This window comes from Mytilus californianus, unplaced genomic scaffold (genome assembly GCF_021869535.1).
Source record: "Mytilus californianus isolate M0D057914Y unplaced genomic scaffold, xbMytCali1.0.p SCAF_15, whole genome shotgun sequence".
NCBI classification, from domain to species: Eukaryota; Metazoa; Mollusca; class Bivalvia; order Mytilida; family Mytilidae; genus Mytilus; species Mytilus californianus.
In genome coordinates, this window is record NW_026262637.1 from 3,152,151 (window position 1) to 3,171,724 (window position 19,574).

A 19,574-nucleotide genomic window follows, 5' to 3' on the forward strand; every position below is an offset into this window, starting at 1 on the left:
ATTAACGCATCATGTTGAGCAAAACATTCTTCGATGTGGAAAATGTTGATTTCATTTTGGTATAGATCTGTTTTTGATAATTTAAGAAATATTGTTCGCTCACATCAATATTAAAATTTTATTTTGAAGACCATATCTTACCTAAGAAAGAATGTCTAGAAGAGCCTTACATATTTAGTTTTTTGGAACTATTGTTCCAATTCTTTCCTAAGGCACTGGCCTCCCAAACAAAAAGTGGACAGCTTTGCTACTAAATCAGTAACTAAATATATACACAACGACATATAGTTTCCAATTATCCCATGTCTGTGTACATATGCACAAATGAACTGACAAAAATTTTGTTACATCTTAATGTAGACCATTTTCGAGACATTATTTTTTTTCATTTTACTAACTAATTTTTTTCCTTTTAATTAAGTAAGAGTATTTTTTTTTCAATACCAGTATGATTGACAACTGTCATGATCAAGGAACTATGCATTTCTTTGATAAAATAAAATACAGATGAGAGTTTTAATCTTTTTCCTATCTATAACCTCTGATAGACACTGTATTAAATAAAAGATCGTTAAACTTTGTCTCAAAGATGATCGATTAAGGATACATACAATGCATTGGGTTTTTTGAGAAAAGACACAAAAAAAAAAATCTGTAAGAGCGAACATTCCAAGTGGAGTCTTTTTTGCTTGCAAAATCTGTGCAACAATTATCTGTAATTAATCTATAATTTAGATGACATTTATCACTGAAGGTATTTGTACACTAGTATTCTAATACAGGAAATATATTTTTACAATGACATATCATTTTAACACAACATAACATTAATGTTTGAATTTTTTCTTCTTGAAAAACCTGTTTCTGGTAAACATGAAATCAAATTCAATAAACATTTGAACATTCCTCTTTCTTTCCATCACGTCATAAGATTAGTTGTCTTTCTTAACAAAAACTGCATTGTAACTTACAAATATGCAATAGTGTGTACTTGTCCACTATCACTTCAATGGAAGACTCAACTATGATTGAAATTCAACACGCAATTCTTCCAATCTTCCCATCAGTGAATTCAGATCACTTTGATCATCCACGGTTTTTGCAACGGTTTGTCATCCAATATAAAGAAAGGGAATGTTCCAATTCTATTAGGAAATCCAAATGACAATTGTGCATTCAAAATAATTTGAGGTTGTTTAAATTTTTTCTAGAATAATAACATATGAGTCGCAATTAGAGGTTTTAGTATCCACAACTATAGGTTTTTTGATAACATTAACGTACCAATTTTATTGCACCAGATGCGCTTTTCGACAATTAATTTCTCTTTAGTGATGCTCTTGGCCAAACATTTCGAAAGTCCAAAACCCAGAACAAACGTCCAAACCCGGAAAAGGGATCCGAGCTATGCATGAGGAAGATGCTTTAAATTATTCAAAAATTTCAGTAGAACAAGATCCGTATTTTCATGCCAGTACTTAGAAAGATACTGAGTTGGTGATACCCTCGGGGATTAACAGTCTACTAGCAAATGTATCCAGTGGTAGTAACAACATTAATGGTACCAATTTTATTGCACCAAATGCACATTTGGACAATTTACTTCCTCCAGTCATGCTTCTGATCAAAATGTTTGAAAGTCCAACACCTAGTACAAACGTTCAAGATCTGATTAAACCAAAAAAAGCAAAAGGTCAAGCCAAATCCGAAAATAGTTACAAACCCGTGTGCTATTGTACAAAGTAGCTTTTCTATTGCGCTTGTGAATGCATGACCGAACTGCTCAAATCCATTTAGATCAGGTGTCCAGTTTCGATTCGTCTGGTTCTTGCTACACGCATTTTCTTGTATACTAGTAGCTATCAACTACAGTCTTGGGTCAAAAGTGTTTCATCTATTGTAAATGCCTCTATCATTTCGTATAAGATAAAGTCACAAAGGTGTACAGTTTTTATGGTCATCATGAAATATTTTTATGATATGTCATTACTGAGAAATTATCATTTGTATACAAATACTGAAATTAAGTCTTATATTTTCTTTAATAGCCTTATGATTTTATTTGTTTTGCAGAAATGTATATTTGCCTTTATAATGATGGTGAATCCCGAAAAACGCTTTAGACTCAACAAATTGGTAAAGTGTTATTTTTTTTATCCAAACTGATTTATCAAGATTTGATAATGATTACGTACTTATTAGACTAGATAGCATAAGTTTTGCTGATTTTGGTGACCTATAGTTCCTTATCTCCACGTCATTAGTCTCTGGTGGATAGTTTTCCCATTTGCAAATATACTACATCTCCTTATTATTACATAAATTTTAATATTACTTCTTCTTATTTCTACTGCATACATGATATACGGAAGGGGCAGTCAGAGCGTCAGTTTGATTTCAGTTTACCCCAATCATATGCGTCATTGTTGTTTTAAAAAATTATTGAGAACAGAAAAAAACCAACATTTATAAGGTAAATTGTTATTGTATTTAAGACGAAGCAATTCCATACACTATTTACAGTGAAATTTCTAATTATTGCCTTTTGTACGTCTACTATTCATTATAATCTTAATCCACATAATGATATATTTGGTCTCTGTTAGTAAATCATGTGAAAGTGCTATATATAATTATTTCTGTGACTGCATCTTAGCTAATCTGCAATCGATTCCATCTTTATGTCTAATATAACATGTACTGTGTTACAACTCTAGATTCTACTGACGAGGAAAGGTAACACTAGGCCACCGAAAGCTGAATTTTTAGTTCAGTCTAGGTGGTCGAGTGGTCTAGAGCGCTGGACACAGTGCAGGCAGTGTTGTCTCTGTATCCCAATAGCATGAGTTCGAATCGAGGGAAGAGCAAAAATTTGCCTCCGCAAATTTACAGATTTAACATTGTTGTGCTGATATTAAGAGTAATTATGAATATAAAGTGTTTTAAGCCTTGTATCACCATCACTGGTGATCCGATGGATAAAATCTGTCGTTGTGTTGTCACTGGTTCAGACGTACTTATATATATATATATATATATATATATATATATATATATATATTTATTTATTTTCAACGAAACCCTACAAAATCTCAGAAACATCAGAAATATCGACTATTAAAGTACATTTTGCCTTAGAACGTTTGATGGGATTATCTTGCATGTTAAAATCGACTAATGTGGTAGGTGTTAAAAATGTATTGAATATTATTCGAACCTGGTATGTGGTATATTAAATTCAACCACAATCAAAATCATTCGTCTGTTAAAACCTGTACACTACTGTTCACAATACAACGATAACTTCCGTAAGATTTAAGACAAAAATATAAATGACATGCTATAGCGAAAACATAATGGTGGACAACATTCCGTTGCTTTTTACAGGGATATGTGTATTTCTGTCAATAACAGGTAAAAGAAAATGTAAGGGAGAGATTAATATCCAGATTGTGAATAATATATTTAAACGCACGACTGAGAAGGTAATTAGTATATATGTTTCTTGTACAAAACAGGGAAGTAAAGTATTGCAATGTGAAATCCAATTCAAATACACATACGAATAAACCGACATAATTCTATTTTTTTTTTGTGTGTCACGTTATGAAGTAGAGGCTTCAAAGAATATGTGTCGCTCACCTAGGTCTATATGCATCTTTAACAAAATGGGCATTGTTGACTAGAATGTACACATGACTAAAATCTCTTGTTTTTTAATCAAGTGTATCGCTGATCATTTGTATGTTTAAATTTTCTTTCTATTATTTAGTTTTTGCCAACAAAGGTATACAAAATGTCATTTAAGAGAAATATCTTCTAACTCCTTTATTCATATGTGGCCGACTTCATACAAAATCTTCTTCGGAAGAAAGAAAAGAAGCTATCAGTATCTTTTAACTTTACTTTCCGCTATACAGTTGATGTTCTCTCACTATATAATTCAAAATTTGGTGACTATGGTGAACACATCGATCTCATCGAACTTGTGATAAAGGATACAACAGATATAGTTAAGTCTGCTTCATATTTTGACTTACATTTCAAAATTGAGGTCGGATGAAAAAAAAACTTTACGACAAAATATAATGATTTCAGCTTTCAAATTATGATCTTTCCATTACTATATGTAGCAACATTCAAGCAGCGCCTGCATACGGAGTATATATCTCCCAGTTGATACGATATTCCAGGGCTTGTATTTCCTATCATGATTTTCTTGATAGAGCGTTGCTGCTCGCAAGGAATCTATTAAACCAAGAGTTCCAAATGGTGAAGTTGAAATCATCCCTTCGCAAGTTTTATGGAGGCCGTCACGAGTTTGTTGACGTCATGGAATATCCGTTTCACAGATGATAGCGGATATAATCCTTATGTCGTAACTACAATCCCGTCCCCCTTTCCTGCATGTGACTTACCGAATTAAACTTATTACCGGGTTCGTCCTAACATGACCAACACGATGGGTGCCATTTGCTGAGCAGGATCTGCTTACCCTTCCAGAGCACCTGTGATCACCCCAAATTTTTGTTAGGGTTCTTGTTGCTCAGTCTTTAGTTGTCTATGTTCTGTTTAATGTACTTTTGTTTGTCTGTTGGTCTTTATTTTTAGCCATGGCGTTGTCAGTTTATTTTCGACTGATGGGTTTGAATGTCCCTCTAGTATCGTTCGCCTCTCTTCTATAAGAAGACAACTGACAATGTCATATATACTGACATATTTCATGTATTTGCAGATCGTTTTTTTTTTAATCTTTTTTGCTATTAAATAACGTTTTCTCTAACTATTATAATTTTCAAGATGATAGGCAAAAATGAAAAGAAAAAGGTAAAATTTTTCATTTAAGGGCAATAACGCCTATAAAAGATGTCTGTGGGAGGTGATCGAACACATTTTGTAAACTAGATACCCAAATGATGATGTGGTCAAGTGTGATGTATTGGGCCCAGTAGATTCAGAGAAGACTTTTGTAAAAGATAACGGACGAGAACAGACGACGGACGCTAAGTGTTGAAAGGTTTATTTTCAAATATAAAAATAACTACAGGGTTGCTTAACAGGCTTGCGGTTTTCGAACTGTTGGAATAAGATATAGAGTACATAGTTTGTTCGATGTGGAAAACATCGCCTGTATTTATTGGTTTGTCACCGAATTGATCATATTAATGCACACACCACATGCATCCAACAGTCGCAATAAAAATGTGCAGTGTCAAAAATGAATCAACCACGAAACACTTAAGACAAAACCGTACACAATACTAGTAGTATATTTGCGAATATACCGATTTGATTCTGTTACTACACATATTTTAACATAGGTTTTTTCCCTTCGCCAATCGTCGACTGGTTCTATACCGAACAAAATGGGCTGCTGCCTGTACTGTAATGATTATTGATCGTTGAGGTTACAAATACGAAGAATCTTATCGTAAAGATATATGGTTAACGCTTGATAAAGCGTTATGCAGATTTAGACCTTTGGCTGAAAAGTCAGTGGCCGGTTCGAAGGTTATAGGGGTAGTGGGTACAAGTTGGTTTAATATAGGAAGTTGGCAGACAACTGTCCCACTCGGAGAACAGGCTGTACCAGCCTGCACTGTCTGGTAGTGACAAACTGTTCCATTCGTGGGACAGGCTGTACCAGCCTGCACTGTCTGGTAGTGACAAACTGTTCCATTCGTGGGACAGGCTGTACCAGCCCGCACTGTCTTGTTGGTAGTGACAGATTGTCCCATCTGGAGGAAAGGCTGTTAGATTGTATAATACTTGTATATTTTATTGTTTATTATTATTTTATATCGACAAAGAGTCAGTATGTGTATTTTATTTCGTTGACATAATATACATATATAGGTAGTTGTAGATTTTTGGTAACGCTGTATTGTTTATGCGCAGCTTGAATTCATGTATTTACTGGAACGATCGTTTAAGATATAAACGCCTTACTGGTTACACGTTTCAGTACAAACCATGATAATATATAAACTAGAAGATGTGGTATTATTGATAATGAGACAACTCTCTACCAGAGACCAAATGACACAGAAGTAAACAACTATAGGTCACCGTATGGCCTTCAACAATGAGCAAACCCCATAAAGCAAAGTTAGCTATTAAAGACCCGGAATGACAAATGTAAAACAATTCAAACAAGAAAAACTACCGGCCTTATCTATGAACAAAACAATAAACTTAATGAAAAACAAATATGATATATAGCATCAAACGACAACTGAGTAACAGGCCCCTGATATGGCGGGGTTAAACATGTTTACTGGCACCAAACCGTTCCCCTAACATAGCACAGTCGTGTAACAGTACGACATATATGATAGAGGAAATAAGTGAAATTAGGAATTACACGTTATTACTAAAATTAGGAACTACATGTATTTCCTAATGCACTTAGTTACTACAATAAATTCCTGAAACTACCCACGTATAACCCGTAATTACTAATTTTTAAATAAAGTTTTACACACTTTTTACTAACTGTTACAACAATGTTGTAATATGGTCGGCTGATCAAAAGTTAGGGTAATGCTGATAAGAAGATCAATGGGTACTATTAAAAAGTGATTATCCTAAAATATACCTTGAAATTAAACTGTCTTAAACATATTTGTTGTGAAAATGAACGATGATAAAAATAAAAAAATATTGGCAGAGAAGTTGTTCACATTGTACAATGAAAAATGTGATAGAGTCTTAATGCCAGAAGTAGTATGGTTTAGGACATTTTAGACACCCTAGATATCGAAGGTATCATGCTTATTTTAAGCGCGATAATATGTTTATTAAAAAAAGTACAACAACGAACAATACTATATTGTATTCTATTATGATAACTTAATCTCCCAGGGAATGACCATTTGATTCCCGGCAAAAATACGCTTATACCATTATATTAATTTGCAGCAAATTTCATTCGTCAAATATACGTATGACAACTTGATCTCCCGTGAGATGACGACATAATCTCCGGCAAGGGATTAACATTCATTTATCGTTTTATTAATATGTAGCAGATTTACAATCAAATCGATTTTTAATCAATTTCTAGTGTTTTAATTTTTGCTATCCCTCTTGCTTGAAAGATCAAGTCATTTAAATTTTGCATATTAAGCATATTCAACATTATATTCATCAATGTATTCATTTATTTGTATAAGATAGAACGATATCCAATTCTCCTACGACAAATTAATCTCTCAAGGGATGACGACTTAATCCCTGCCAGGGAATTAACATCCGTATACCGTTATATTATGCAACAGATTTCATTGGTCATATATACGTAAGGCAATTCATAATAATGCGATGAAGCAAACACTGTTTCCTTAAAAGGATTTGTGTATGGGGAATTAAAAGGTTTATTTATGTATAATGTGATATATGAGGTCATGCATTAGGTCAAACCTATATATAGCGTCAACTGACATCCTACTGTTTTCTATCCAGGTACGAATGAAATCATACCGAAATGCTTTGTCCCCTTGTTTGACTTTCTACCCTCCTCCTCTTTTCTCATTTTCCAATATTATCATAGAGAGGCGAACATGGAAAACAGTCGATGACAGGAAGGACACTCCATCTGCATGCCTAGGGTATTAGACTAACATTACATTGATTTGGTGGTTCTTAAAAAAAGAACCGATTTTGAGAAGGTTTATAATGGTTTGAGGAGGCATATAATGTTATGCCTTTTACCGTTTTATTAATACGCAGCAGATTTACAATCAATTCGATGTTTAATCAATTTCTATTATTTCAATTATTGTTATCCCTCTTCCTTGAAACTTATGGGGATTTCCATTAGTTGGGGAATCCTCTATGGAGCGGAATAGGAGAGAGCGGAAGTAAGGTACTTTCTATTTTGGGTAACGGCGGAATTCCCAACTTTTATTCATGGAAACCGGAAGTCGGTTGGACGCAATCTTGGAACCATCGAAAGTGGACTTTGGTTGATCGATATCTTGGAACCATGGAAACCGGAAGTTGGTTGGACGCCATCTTGGAACCTTAGAACCTTAGGTATTCATGGTGCCTAAAATGTCCGAAACCATACTACTGCCAGAGGAGAAGCTGAACACTAAAATCAGCAGATTGAACATTTTGTAAAACAACAAAAAAGACAAGAGATGATTACAATCTCCCAGTTTTTGGTTGGGTTCCCGAAGCTGAGTCTTTAGTTTTATGTGTTGTGTTTTATTTACTATTGTCTGCCTTTTTTCTTTTTTAGCCATTGCATTGTCAATTTATTTTCTACTTATGAGTTTGAATGTCCCTTTGGTATCTTTCGCCTCTCTTCTCTCAAGCTATATTTTGGTTTTCATGACATTTCTGTTGTATTTCAAATAATTCAACTCATCAAAATCTATTAAACAGTCCTGTTTAAAGGCTGGAGTAAAAGGTGGGGGGTTTATAAGTGCATGTGCACCCCTGTCGTTGCCTTGCTTTGTAAACCCTTATTCCCTATCGGGTACCTTTCCTGGACCCGTTTAGGGTCTTAAATCCAGACTTAGGACAAGCCCATGCAATATGCGGCGGGGTTAAACTAGTTTTGTCGTATTAACACCCTCCCCCATTTATCTTTGTGATTGATGATGCAAATAAATACAGTCGTACACACATCGTAAAAACCATACCAGAAAGCACGAAACCTATGACCGGAAATAATAATGTCCATGTGCGTCTGTCTACTCGCAAATTAGGACCAGGTTCTTTGTCCCTATCCCTTTACCTTCTTATTTCGTTTCTTGGACTATGTCTAAGATTTGGAAACAAAATATCAAGCTAGTAAATAGCTGTACAAATGACCAAAATAAATCAGTGATTACCTGTAATCACTGAAACAATCAGTAAATACATGTAATTACTAAATTGATTAGTAATTACAGGTATTTACTGAATTGTTTAATAATTACGTGTAATATCTAATTTTGCCTATTTACTGTAATATATATAAGACTAAAAGTTTAAAGTAGTATATTGGCGTTTAACCAATTTTTAATGGAAAAAAAACTATTGGTTTCAAGACCTAAAGATTACCAAGTTTACGCACAGATACATTGGCTCTGTCTGCTAGCTCTTCGCTGTCAATGAAAATGTATGTTACTCCTGAGGGAAACATCATACAAAATTGGTCTTTAATTACCTGGTCAATTACGGAACTGGTATATAGAATATTATGAAGAGTTCTAAGGTCTCTACCGGATACTTCTAAGTTCTATTGAAAAATTAACAAGACAACAATCTCACATATAAGGGTCTGATTGGGGTGTTCATTTCTACAATCTTTAGTTTTTAGGTTATTTTTTTCACTTCTTTTTTTTACTATTCATTATTCTCTATTCTTTATATTTGTACTACTCCTTGGTCTATAAAACATAAACCTTCTTTTTATATTTCTTCCTATGTTTGCGTTATTACGCAAACCTTTGTGTTATCTTATTTCTTATCTACGTTTCAGTAGAAGCAGCTGTTCTAAACGGCAGAGGCTACACGTGTAACAAGTTGAATATATATGCGCTTAATAATATACAAAATTATCAGACGAACCAAGATACTAGATGACCATTTACTTAGTCTTGATGATAAACAAACCACTTGTCCTTTATCAATATTATTTGAAAAGCCAGGAACGTAACAAAGGTACATACCTCAGTGTCCAGATTCTAATCTCCGTATTATTTTTCTGTAACTGTTAAATTTGTTCTTTTCAAAGTGGAATAATGATGTGACCAAATAAGGCTATTTTCATTTTTTTACATAATCTTCCTATAATTGTTCATGACAAATTTCCCAATTTGACAAGCTAAGCCAATGTTTACCACTGAAGTACATCAGATCTGTAATCAGTCCCTCGTGTCCTGTGGTATTTTTTCTAAACACTTGGATAGAATATCGTTTATGTTGAGTTTCCTTTGTTCACATCAGAAAAGAAGTATATCATATTTATATACATGCACTAGTATAAAAATTGCGGTTTTTATCCAACGCAATCACAGGTTTGAACGTTGTTTTCAATTTAGACTTTTTTATATTTATATATATATATATGTATATATATATATCAATTTTTTTGGCAATCGTCAATGGCATTCAGCAGGGTTTAAGAACATCAGTTGTTCGACCTGTTAGTCAAATGCGTTTTGTTAAAATATACTTTTTCACTCTTTTTGGTCTTTTGGAAATTGTTGTTTGTGCTGTATTTAGACCCCTCTACCACGAAATTGTTTTACATGCACACGTATAAAAATTGCGGTTTTTATCCAACGCAATCATAGGTTTGAACGTTGTTTTCAATTTAGACTTGTTTATATTTTTTCGTTTGGGCTTGTATTATATTTTTCCTCGGGTTTATATGATCCGTTCATCCTATTTCGACTCTTTAAAATTCAAGAGTCTATCCTAAATTGAGGTAAATTATATGGCCTTCCAAATACCGTTTCGATCCCTAACAACACTGAAAAGACATTAATTGTCGAAATCCGGATATGGTGTACACATTTTTGCACCTCATGTTTGTGGTATACCATCTTTCCCGCAAGTTTATTGTTTTCTGTTTGGTATTAAATTAATATTAAGATCCATTTTGTTAAATCTGGTGATCAATTTATTTGGCAATCGTCAATGGCAGTCAGCAGGGTTAAAGAACATCAGTTGTTCGACCTGTTAGTCAAATGCGTTTTGTTAAAATATACTTTTTCACTCTTTTTGGTCTTTTGGAAATTGTTGTTTGTGCTGTATTTAGACCCCTCTACCACGAAATTGTTTTACATGCACACGTATAAAAATTGCGGTTTTTATCCAACGCAATCATAGGTTTGAACGTTGTTTTCAATTTAGACTTGTTTATATATATATATATATATATATATATGTATATATATATATATATGTATATATATATATATATAGAACTCTCATAGGTGATAACATCAGTTTTCTTGTATTAATGTCTTTGTGTTAACTAAGTGATCTTATTTAAATGATAATGAAAGTTGGTGAGGTGGGTGCAGACAATTCATCAGTGTTTGGTTATCCTTTACCAATTCTTATAAGTATCACTGAAATTTTATTGCATATGTTTTTGGGGGTGTTGGGGGTGGGAGGAGTATATCTTTTCTGAAGAAATGTATACCTTTTACGAGTATATTTTGTTGCATAGCTTTACCGCATTTTTTTTTCTTCATTTTTGTACTTTTGTATCCTGTATTTGGTTGGGTAAAATATTAAAGTATTAATTTTCATCCTGTTTTGGCAAAGGTTATGTCTTTTCAGTCATCCCCCCTTTTCCTCCTATATATGTGAGGAGATTTGTGCATAAAAAGTTTCATCCTTAAAATTTCATTAATTAAATCTGTATAACAAAAACTTTATATTGATCAGTGTATATGTACATGTACCTGTGTCATTTGATATACTTCCTTAAATTTCTTCTGTAGAATAGTTATTGGTTCAAATATATGCCTTTTGAGGCCAAATTTCATTCAAGTTTTTCACTTAAAACTGGCACACTTTGCTTTAGACCTTACTGTGTGCAAAACTTCGAATGAAAGAGTCCTATGGCATTCAGGCTTCTTTCTAAATAAAAATATATTACTTATCGTTTTATCACCAAACCATTACAAAATCACATACATTAAATTGTATTCTCTCGCAACAGTTTGCGATATAAAGCAAAGGTTTAAAGAAATATACCAAAAAAATGGGTGTGGCGCTAATACCTTCCGTTCTTACTGTTCTGTATATTTTCTATTCTTTCTTATTTTCTTTTCTCAAAACTCCACCCAGACCCTCAAAGTTTGAATGCAGAACTACTATACAAGTTTTGATAAGCAGGTATGTACTATTATTTTCAATCAATTAACCATCAGTCATGTTCCTATTTATTTCAGATATGCAAAATCTTCAACTACAAACAGTCCCAAATCCATGTCCCGATACTACCGTTGAATCAACAATAGGTAAGTAATGATAACATTGTAGATGTTCGGAAGATAAATGTTTGAAACATTTCCGTCATGTCGACTTTAATTTGTGGACATTTTATGATAGTAATAACAATCACTGCAGTATTACATTTTCTTTTGAATTCTAAAAGAGGAGCGAAATATACCAGAGGGACAGTCAATCTCATAGATCGAAAACAAACCGACAACGCCATGGCTAAAAAATAAAAAGACAAACAGACAAATAATAGTACACAAGACACAACATAGAAAACTAAGACAAAGCAACACGAACCCCACCAAACCTGGGGGTGATCTCAGGTGCTCCTGAAGGGTAAGCAGATCCTGCTCCATATGTGGCACCCGTCGTGTTGCTCATGTTATTACAAATCCGGTAAATAGTCTAATTCGGTAGGTCACATTCGTGGTGGAAAAGGAAGTGGATTGTAATTACGACATAAGGAACATATCCGATATCATCTGTGAAACGGTTATTCTAAAACATGTGTCCGCATAGAAATATATGTGATAGAAAAAATGTAGAGATACAAGTTACTGCATTTAGACATATAAATAAAAATGTGCACAATTTTTCCTTTTCTTGTTTATTTATATTTAATTTTACATTCCTTAAATATTGCAAGCGGACATGTGCACCACAGATTATGCAACAGAAGATAACAACAATGGGGGTACAACAGTAGACAGTGTTGCACTACGTGTCATGACGCAACAAGATGGATGTACATGTGAAGTTACATTACAGAATCAGACTAGTATATATACTATTTATATGAGGAAGTATGACTTGATGACAAATGCAGCTCCAGACAATCAGGTATGTGGAGTTGCCATTGAAATGCAATACAGCATATCAAATACTATTCCAGAGACCAAGGTTCCAGTTGAATGTACAAAAGGAACAGACACTCGCTCCATTTCACTTTCAAATAATGGAGTTCTAGTTCTCCGATCAACAATTATTGGTGGTATTTTCGACAGAGGATACTGCATACAAATATATCGACGTAAGTAATTTTTAAATGGTAATGTTCGTAACCTTCATTAATAGAAATAGAGGTATATTTAAAAACAAAAGAACACTTGTCACTGTTAGCGTAATATGGCACAAAGATTTTAAGTGATAAAATGAACATTTTGGCAATAATAATTTGTTTGGTAATATGTAATAGGACAAAATATAGGAGGATACCGATGGGTCAATAAAAAAGCTATATAGGGACAGATAAATAAAAACAATAACGAAGAGATAAACAAAAACCCTCAAAACACAAAACAGGAATAAAAAACAAAACATGGGCCCATAAAAAAAAAACCACAATGAGCCCTGAATCATTCTCTTATCAAATGAAACTTTAACCATAGGACAAACTGGGAGTAGTTTTAAACTATTAGATGATACAAAAGATCATTAGCTACAACCGACATATAAAAAAGACAACACAGCAAACACATGATCAAGATATCTTGGCGTGATCAAGGCAAAAGATCAGGCGAGGTTAGGGCAGTTTTAGGTAAGCACAAACCTCTTCTTTGCCTTTCTAGATAATATATCGTTGACGTAAATCATATAAAAAAAAGCCAGTTCAACTACCAAGAGAGAGACGGAAGATACCAAAGGGATTTTCAAGCTACTCAGTCGTAGGAAAACATTGTCATTATATAATATAATTTAATCAGCAGTATTTCTTCGTTGCTAGTGTGTATTTATAACTGTTGTCCCTAATAGAAAATGGAAAGAAAAATCCTTTTGTCTGCTTCAAAACAAAATTAACATAGAAACTGGTTTTCAGAACACAGTACTGGCGATAACCTAGGTATACAAATAAACTGCAGCAATCCTAATATGCAAACAACACAACAAACGACCAATGCTGCCATTCAGGACAAGACTGTACAACGTAAGGCTAAATGTTTTCGCAAAGAGATACATGTAAATGGCATAATGTAAAAGTTCTCATGATTTATAGTTGAATTTTACGATTTCATTTCCTCATTCTAAACTGAATTAGATTCTGGTGAAAAATATCACGTTTAATTAATTTCATGTTAATATACCATGAATCAATGTTCATGTTTAATTTCATCTGAATCAAGTAATGCATTTATATGTATAAGAGACATTTTACATTCTTGAGTTAATTTTGTAGCATGAGATTCAAATTCACTAAAATTTTACATATACCAGAATTTATTCCCAAAATTTTGCTAAATTGTATCATTTCAAACTGTTATGCTTTTTGTTCCTAGATTTCAATAAAAAATATTAATTTTTTTTTTCAGCATGTTTAGCATGCATTATGTCCCTTTATCATCTATTTAGTATTAAATGCAGAAATTTTGTATATTTAGTAAAGATTCTTTTCTCCCGTCTTTATCATCTACCCTGTATCGCATACCCCGTATTGTTAAACCCATATCGCATACCACGTAACGCACGCCTTTCGGAACATCTCGATCCGCTTTAAATCTTAGCAGACGCCAATGTCGGACATGTTAACCCTCTTGCTGCTGGAGGGACACATGTGCCCATATATTTAAGTTATGCAAGCACTTGTCTAATACCGTATCTCTTTCAAATATAACATCGAATATTATATAGTGTAGTCTTTTTCTTCAATAGTTCCTCAATGTAAGGTCATCAGGGCTTGACGTCATTTATCGGATGACGACAAAATTAGACATATGATGTCCAATTGCTGTATTTCATAGAATGATAAGAAATGTAACCACATTTAATTAGCGACAACAGTAGGTTAAAGCCGCAGTCCACAAACAGTGGAAATGGGAGAAACACATAATTTACCTCAACCATGCATATGCCTGAAATTTGTTCATAATGGACTTAGTTTTTCTGATTGTGTTTGTATAATTTAAAACTAAGAACCAAAACTGATCATCTAAGAGTTCAAAAAATTGGTTGTTTTCCCTCTCATTTCCTCTGTCTGCGGGATGCGGCATAACATGAACGAGGTTTAGACACTTTCGCACCAAGACAAATCGGCGCCAGGATAATTTGGCATCCGTGAAAGACATTTTGGCACTCAAGAAAGACAGTTCGGTAACAAGCCAAATCAACACCTAGACAAATCGGTACCTCATAAAGCTACTTTTTTATATTTAAACTGTTGAGCTTTTATCATGTTTATACCTTATTATTAAGTGGCCACAATGAGTATTGGGGGAGGGGGGGGGGGGGGGGGGGTCAGTCAAAGCAAATATTTTGTTATATTAAATCATCAATGGAGTACATTATAAATTCGTAATCTATGTTTTTAAATTGTAATTAGGAGAAGTAGGTGTTGATGGCAAATCCTTTTGTCAGATATGTTTCACCATGCATGCTATAGTTTGTTTGTTTTGTTACTGTATACTGGTAATTTCATATACGGTAATATGCATTGATCTTTAGCTAAATAACAAAATACATGCAACAAATTTATTCTATTTATTTCAACTACCAATTCAATCAAAATAAAAACAGTAAATATACATCAACAGCACAAGATGAACCATAATTGCATAAAAGAAGCACACAAGTTAAAATTAAGGACTGAGAACTAATACTGTTTAAAACATCAAGTTTTACTTGTTTACATTGTCATTTTGGTGGTGGACCATACACACTGGCCCATTCTTTTAGGAGTCTAAATGCAAATGTGGTGCTGTTGCATCACTGTTTCAAAAGTGCAACTGAAAAGTCGTCCCTGGATCTGCCTAACTTGTGATGTAAAATCCATATTGGATGCTCTATATATATATATATATCCTCGACCAATATTTTGTTAGGAAGAAGACTTCAATTTGGAAAAAATAAAGTCATCTGTTTAAATATATATGATATATGATAAAGTGATTAATAAATTATAAAATCAGTATCACATGCTCTATCACACTCGACAAAAATCAGCACTCGGGCCTTCGGCCTTCTGACTGATATTGGTTACTCGGGCTGATACTCCATGTTATACGGATTTTACCATGTACTATTCTCTATTATTATATACTTAGTAGTAAATACAGATAAAATTGTATGTGTAATACAATCATTGGCAAGCGTGCTGTATCAGCCATCCGTGATGATATCGATATCAGCACGGTTGCAAAGGCTTTATCACACCTTTAATCTGTATGACGTAACATCGATTGCAGTCACTGTTGCAAAGGCTTTATCAAACCCCTAATCTGTATGACGTCATGTCAAACCTATAATCTGTATGACGTCATTTCAAACCTCCTTACCTGTAAGACGTCACGTCACATAAAAAACATCTACGTGAGGTATATGTATATAATAAAGTGTATATGATATGGTTTTTTCAATATCACACGCCGTATCAACCCTCAACCAATATAATCCCTCGAGCAGAGCTCTTGAGATTATATTGGTGTCTCGGGTTGATACGGATGTGATATTGAAAAAGCCATATGATATTCTCTATTTATTTAACATGTTTACGGTGAATTAGATGCACCTACAGGAAAATTTGGATTTTGAATTATATATTTTCTACCACTGTTCATATTTAACTCTAGTAGAGTTATGACAGTTGTTTTGAATTTGTATAAATGTCTAACCTTTATATCAAATGAAATTGCCTAGATTAATTTGATTGACCGATTGATTATTTAGAAATATTTCTATTTCTATAAATATCTGGTATTACCTTCATGCATGTCTGTGTCTTCTTTAATTTGTTTACTCTTATTAAGATTATGAAAACATTGGAAAATATGAGACTGGTATTGCAATAAATCCTTTACTCTCAGTTTTTCAAGGAAAAATGGATACTAGATATCATTTACTTTCAAATATGAGTTTTCTACCTTTATTGCTATGTATGGAACTTTTCCAGAAACTAATAAGACAAGTAAAATTGTCAGCTATATGTATATGAAAATATGTGAAATTATCACATGGAATACAAAAGTTGAAGAATTATATTTATAATTGTCTTCAATGTTTGAACAGGTTGATGTAAAATTGTGATTGTCTCCATAAAAAAAGGCATTTTCACCAATGTATAAAAAAGTAGCGGAAAAAGACACAGGAAAAAATGTCATAGTAAATAACGCTGCCATTATTAGAGATGCAGATCCAGGATTTAAAAATAATGAGAGGGGTTACAAGGCAATGTTACAAGTGTGAGTTGTAAAAGTCTATGCATTCATTGTATATATAGCTCCATAAGAGGATTACTCATATCCCCCTCAATCCGCCTCTAATAAGAACGATAGAAAAGTGAACTTGATAACTTTAATTTTAAATGTTTTTCATTTAGAATGTTATTAGATTGTACAAATATGCTTAATAGTATTTCGTTTTGTTTTCTTTCTAAAAATGAATATCGAACCTTTATTTGTTTCAAGATGAATATTTAAAATAAGGTAAACCAACATGTTTGTTTCTTTCTAAGTGTTTACAGTGTTCCATTCTGTCCAGATAGTTGACAATTAAAATAATATGCAGTTGCCATCTGCTATCTTGTTTTTAAAGCGTTACTTATACAAGAACAAACGTTTGTGGATAATCTTGGACAGTTTGATCAATATCACTAGACACATTTAACATTGCAAAACCACACTCCTGTTTTCTTCCTTTATTAGATATAAATTCAGAGAAAAAAATTGTAACGTTTACAATTCATACTTAATTAATTTAAATACGATATAAATATACCCTATTTATAAAACTCTATGAATTTCAAATGCATTTTTTTAATCAATAATAAAAATAACATACAATACCATGAATTTACAGAGCGCCAACATTATTTCAATGCCACTATATATATAGTACTGGTAACAAATAACATCAATCAGTACAAATATTTCCTATATCTGTTCAACAAAATCAATTATCTTAATTTTCAGTACTGTAGAAAAAGCTGCTTATCATACTTAATGATTCAGTAATTTTTCAGTACTAGACACTTCAGTAATTTTTTAAGTTATGGCAATTTAAGTCATTTTCAGTACTCCAATATAGTTTGATAAATCTGACTGCAAATTTATATGCTGCAATTCATACAAAGCCTTTTTCCCAAATGAGAAGGGTAAATATGCTAGATATACATACATTGACATAGTGGAGGTGTGATGAGATAATTAAAGTCATATATTTTCTTCAACATTTATGTACGTTTCGGCAATAAAGTTTATCGACAGATTGTAGGTATTCCTATGTGCTCCAATTGTGCTCCTGTAATAGCAGACATGTTCCTGTGCTGTTATGAATCGCAGTTTAAAGCTAAACTCAGTAAAGCCCGTTTAAATTCCATTTAATTGATAAATTCAACAACACTGTCGAAATTTACCCAAAGGAACTTACCTTAAATAAATCAAATATTAACAGCAATAACTTTTCTTTCTTGAATTTATACATTTGAGTTTTGCACCAGAAACTCTACACAAAAAAAAAACGTCAAAAGGGATGAATTTTCTTTCCCTATTGTTAATTTTCCTCTTCTGGACGGTGATATTCCTTTGACACGTCTTACAGCGTTTATGTATCACAACTTGTTCGCTATTCCCGTGTCTGTAGTGACATTTTGGATTTCAATGACTGTAATCTATGTATTACAGGTAAATTATCAAGTCAGGGATTTTGTTACCACATATTACTCAAAACCTTTACTAAATTCGGAGTCTGTTTTGAAGATGCTTCTGAGATTAAGATATCAAGTGTACAAAGGCTGCTGGCAGCTGATTTTCAACAGGACTTTTCTGGTGATAAAACTAGACAACCAAAATCCAGGGCTTAATTTGAAATCAACGAATAATCAGTATTATAAAACAAGCAGCTGAAAAATTCCTTTATTGTCTCTCAACTATTTTTTTTAAGATTCTGCTACACTTGACCTATTGACTTTATAAAACCATAATTTTTTGCTTTGTGGCGTAAAAAATTTAATCAAATTTGAAGATTGTATTTTTGTAAAGGGTTAAATTGTGACAAGATCAGCTAAATTATGTAAACACTTCTGTTCCAGATTAACTTTAAAAAGCAATTCAGTCATGCAGCGCACCAGTGGACATAACTGAAGTTGCCGACATTGGCAATGGGAAAAACAAATATATTTTAATTTGGTGTGTTATATCGAAAAAGTTCGAATCCTCTGCATTTCCACTTCCATCTGGTAGTTACGTTCAAACGGTGTTTTGCGTACTGCTTATTTCGGACTATTTAGTACTGTCAATCAACAAGTCGGTCCCTTCTGCAAAGGTACCCTTTTCTCAATTGTGTTCTGCCTTGTTTCCTCGTGTCTGTTGATCTGCTGGGATGTTATCAGTGCGAACTATCGCCATTCGAACGGATATGTGAGCTATGTTATTTTCCTTATTAGATTTATTATAAAAAGTTTCAATGAAATTGAACGAAGACGTGAAGCTAATCAGGAACCGATGAGTGTTGTTATGACGGCATGTTCTGGAAGGGTTAGGCATTTTACTTTTGGTACTGTTCTTTTGCCAGTAGTTTAATTTTTTTTTTAAATCGCTGCTGTCCCATATGCCTTTAGACATGCGTCTAAAGACACATGGCATATTAATTCCGTTTATGTAGTCGTCTTGGTAAATTAATATCGTGGAATG

At 33.2% G+C, this 19,574-nt stretch overlaps 1 protein-coding gene across 3 annotated transcripts in view; it reads left to right on the plus strand.

The window, feature by feature from the left end:
- The window catches only part of LOC127725216 (uncharacterized), a 153,933-nt gene that overhangs the window by 68,519 nt on the left and 65,840 nt on the right, over nt 1–19,574 (plus strand). Inside the window, exon 1 of one of the 3 annotated variants that reach the window (XM_052232070.1) lies at nt 3,301–3,414. The exons of the other annotated variants lie outside the window; for them this stretch is intronic. Coding sequence (XP_052088030.1) covers nt 3,333–3,414 — 82 coding nt within the window. The 5' untranslated portion in view covers nt 3,301–3,332. Of the gene's footprint in view, nt 1–3,300; nt 3,415–19,574 lie in introns of those variants that run through there. 3 annotated transcript variants of the gene reach the window in all.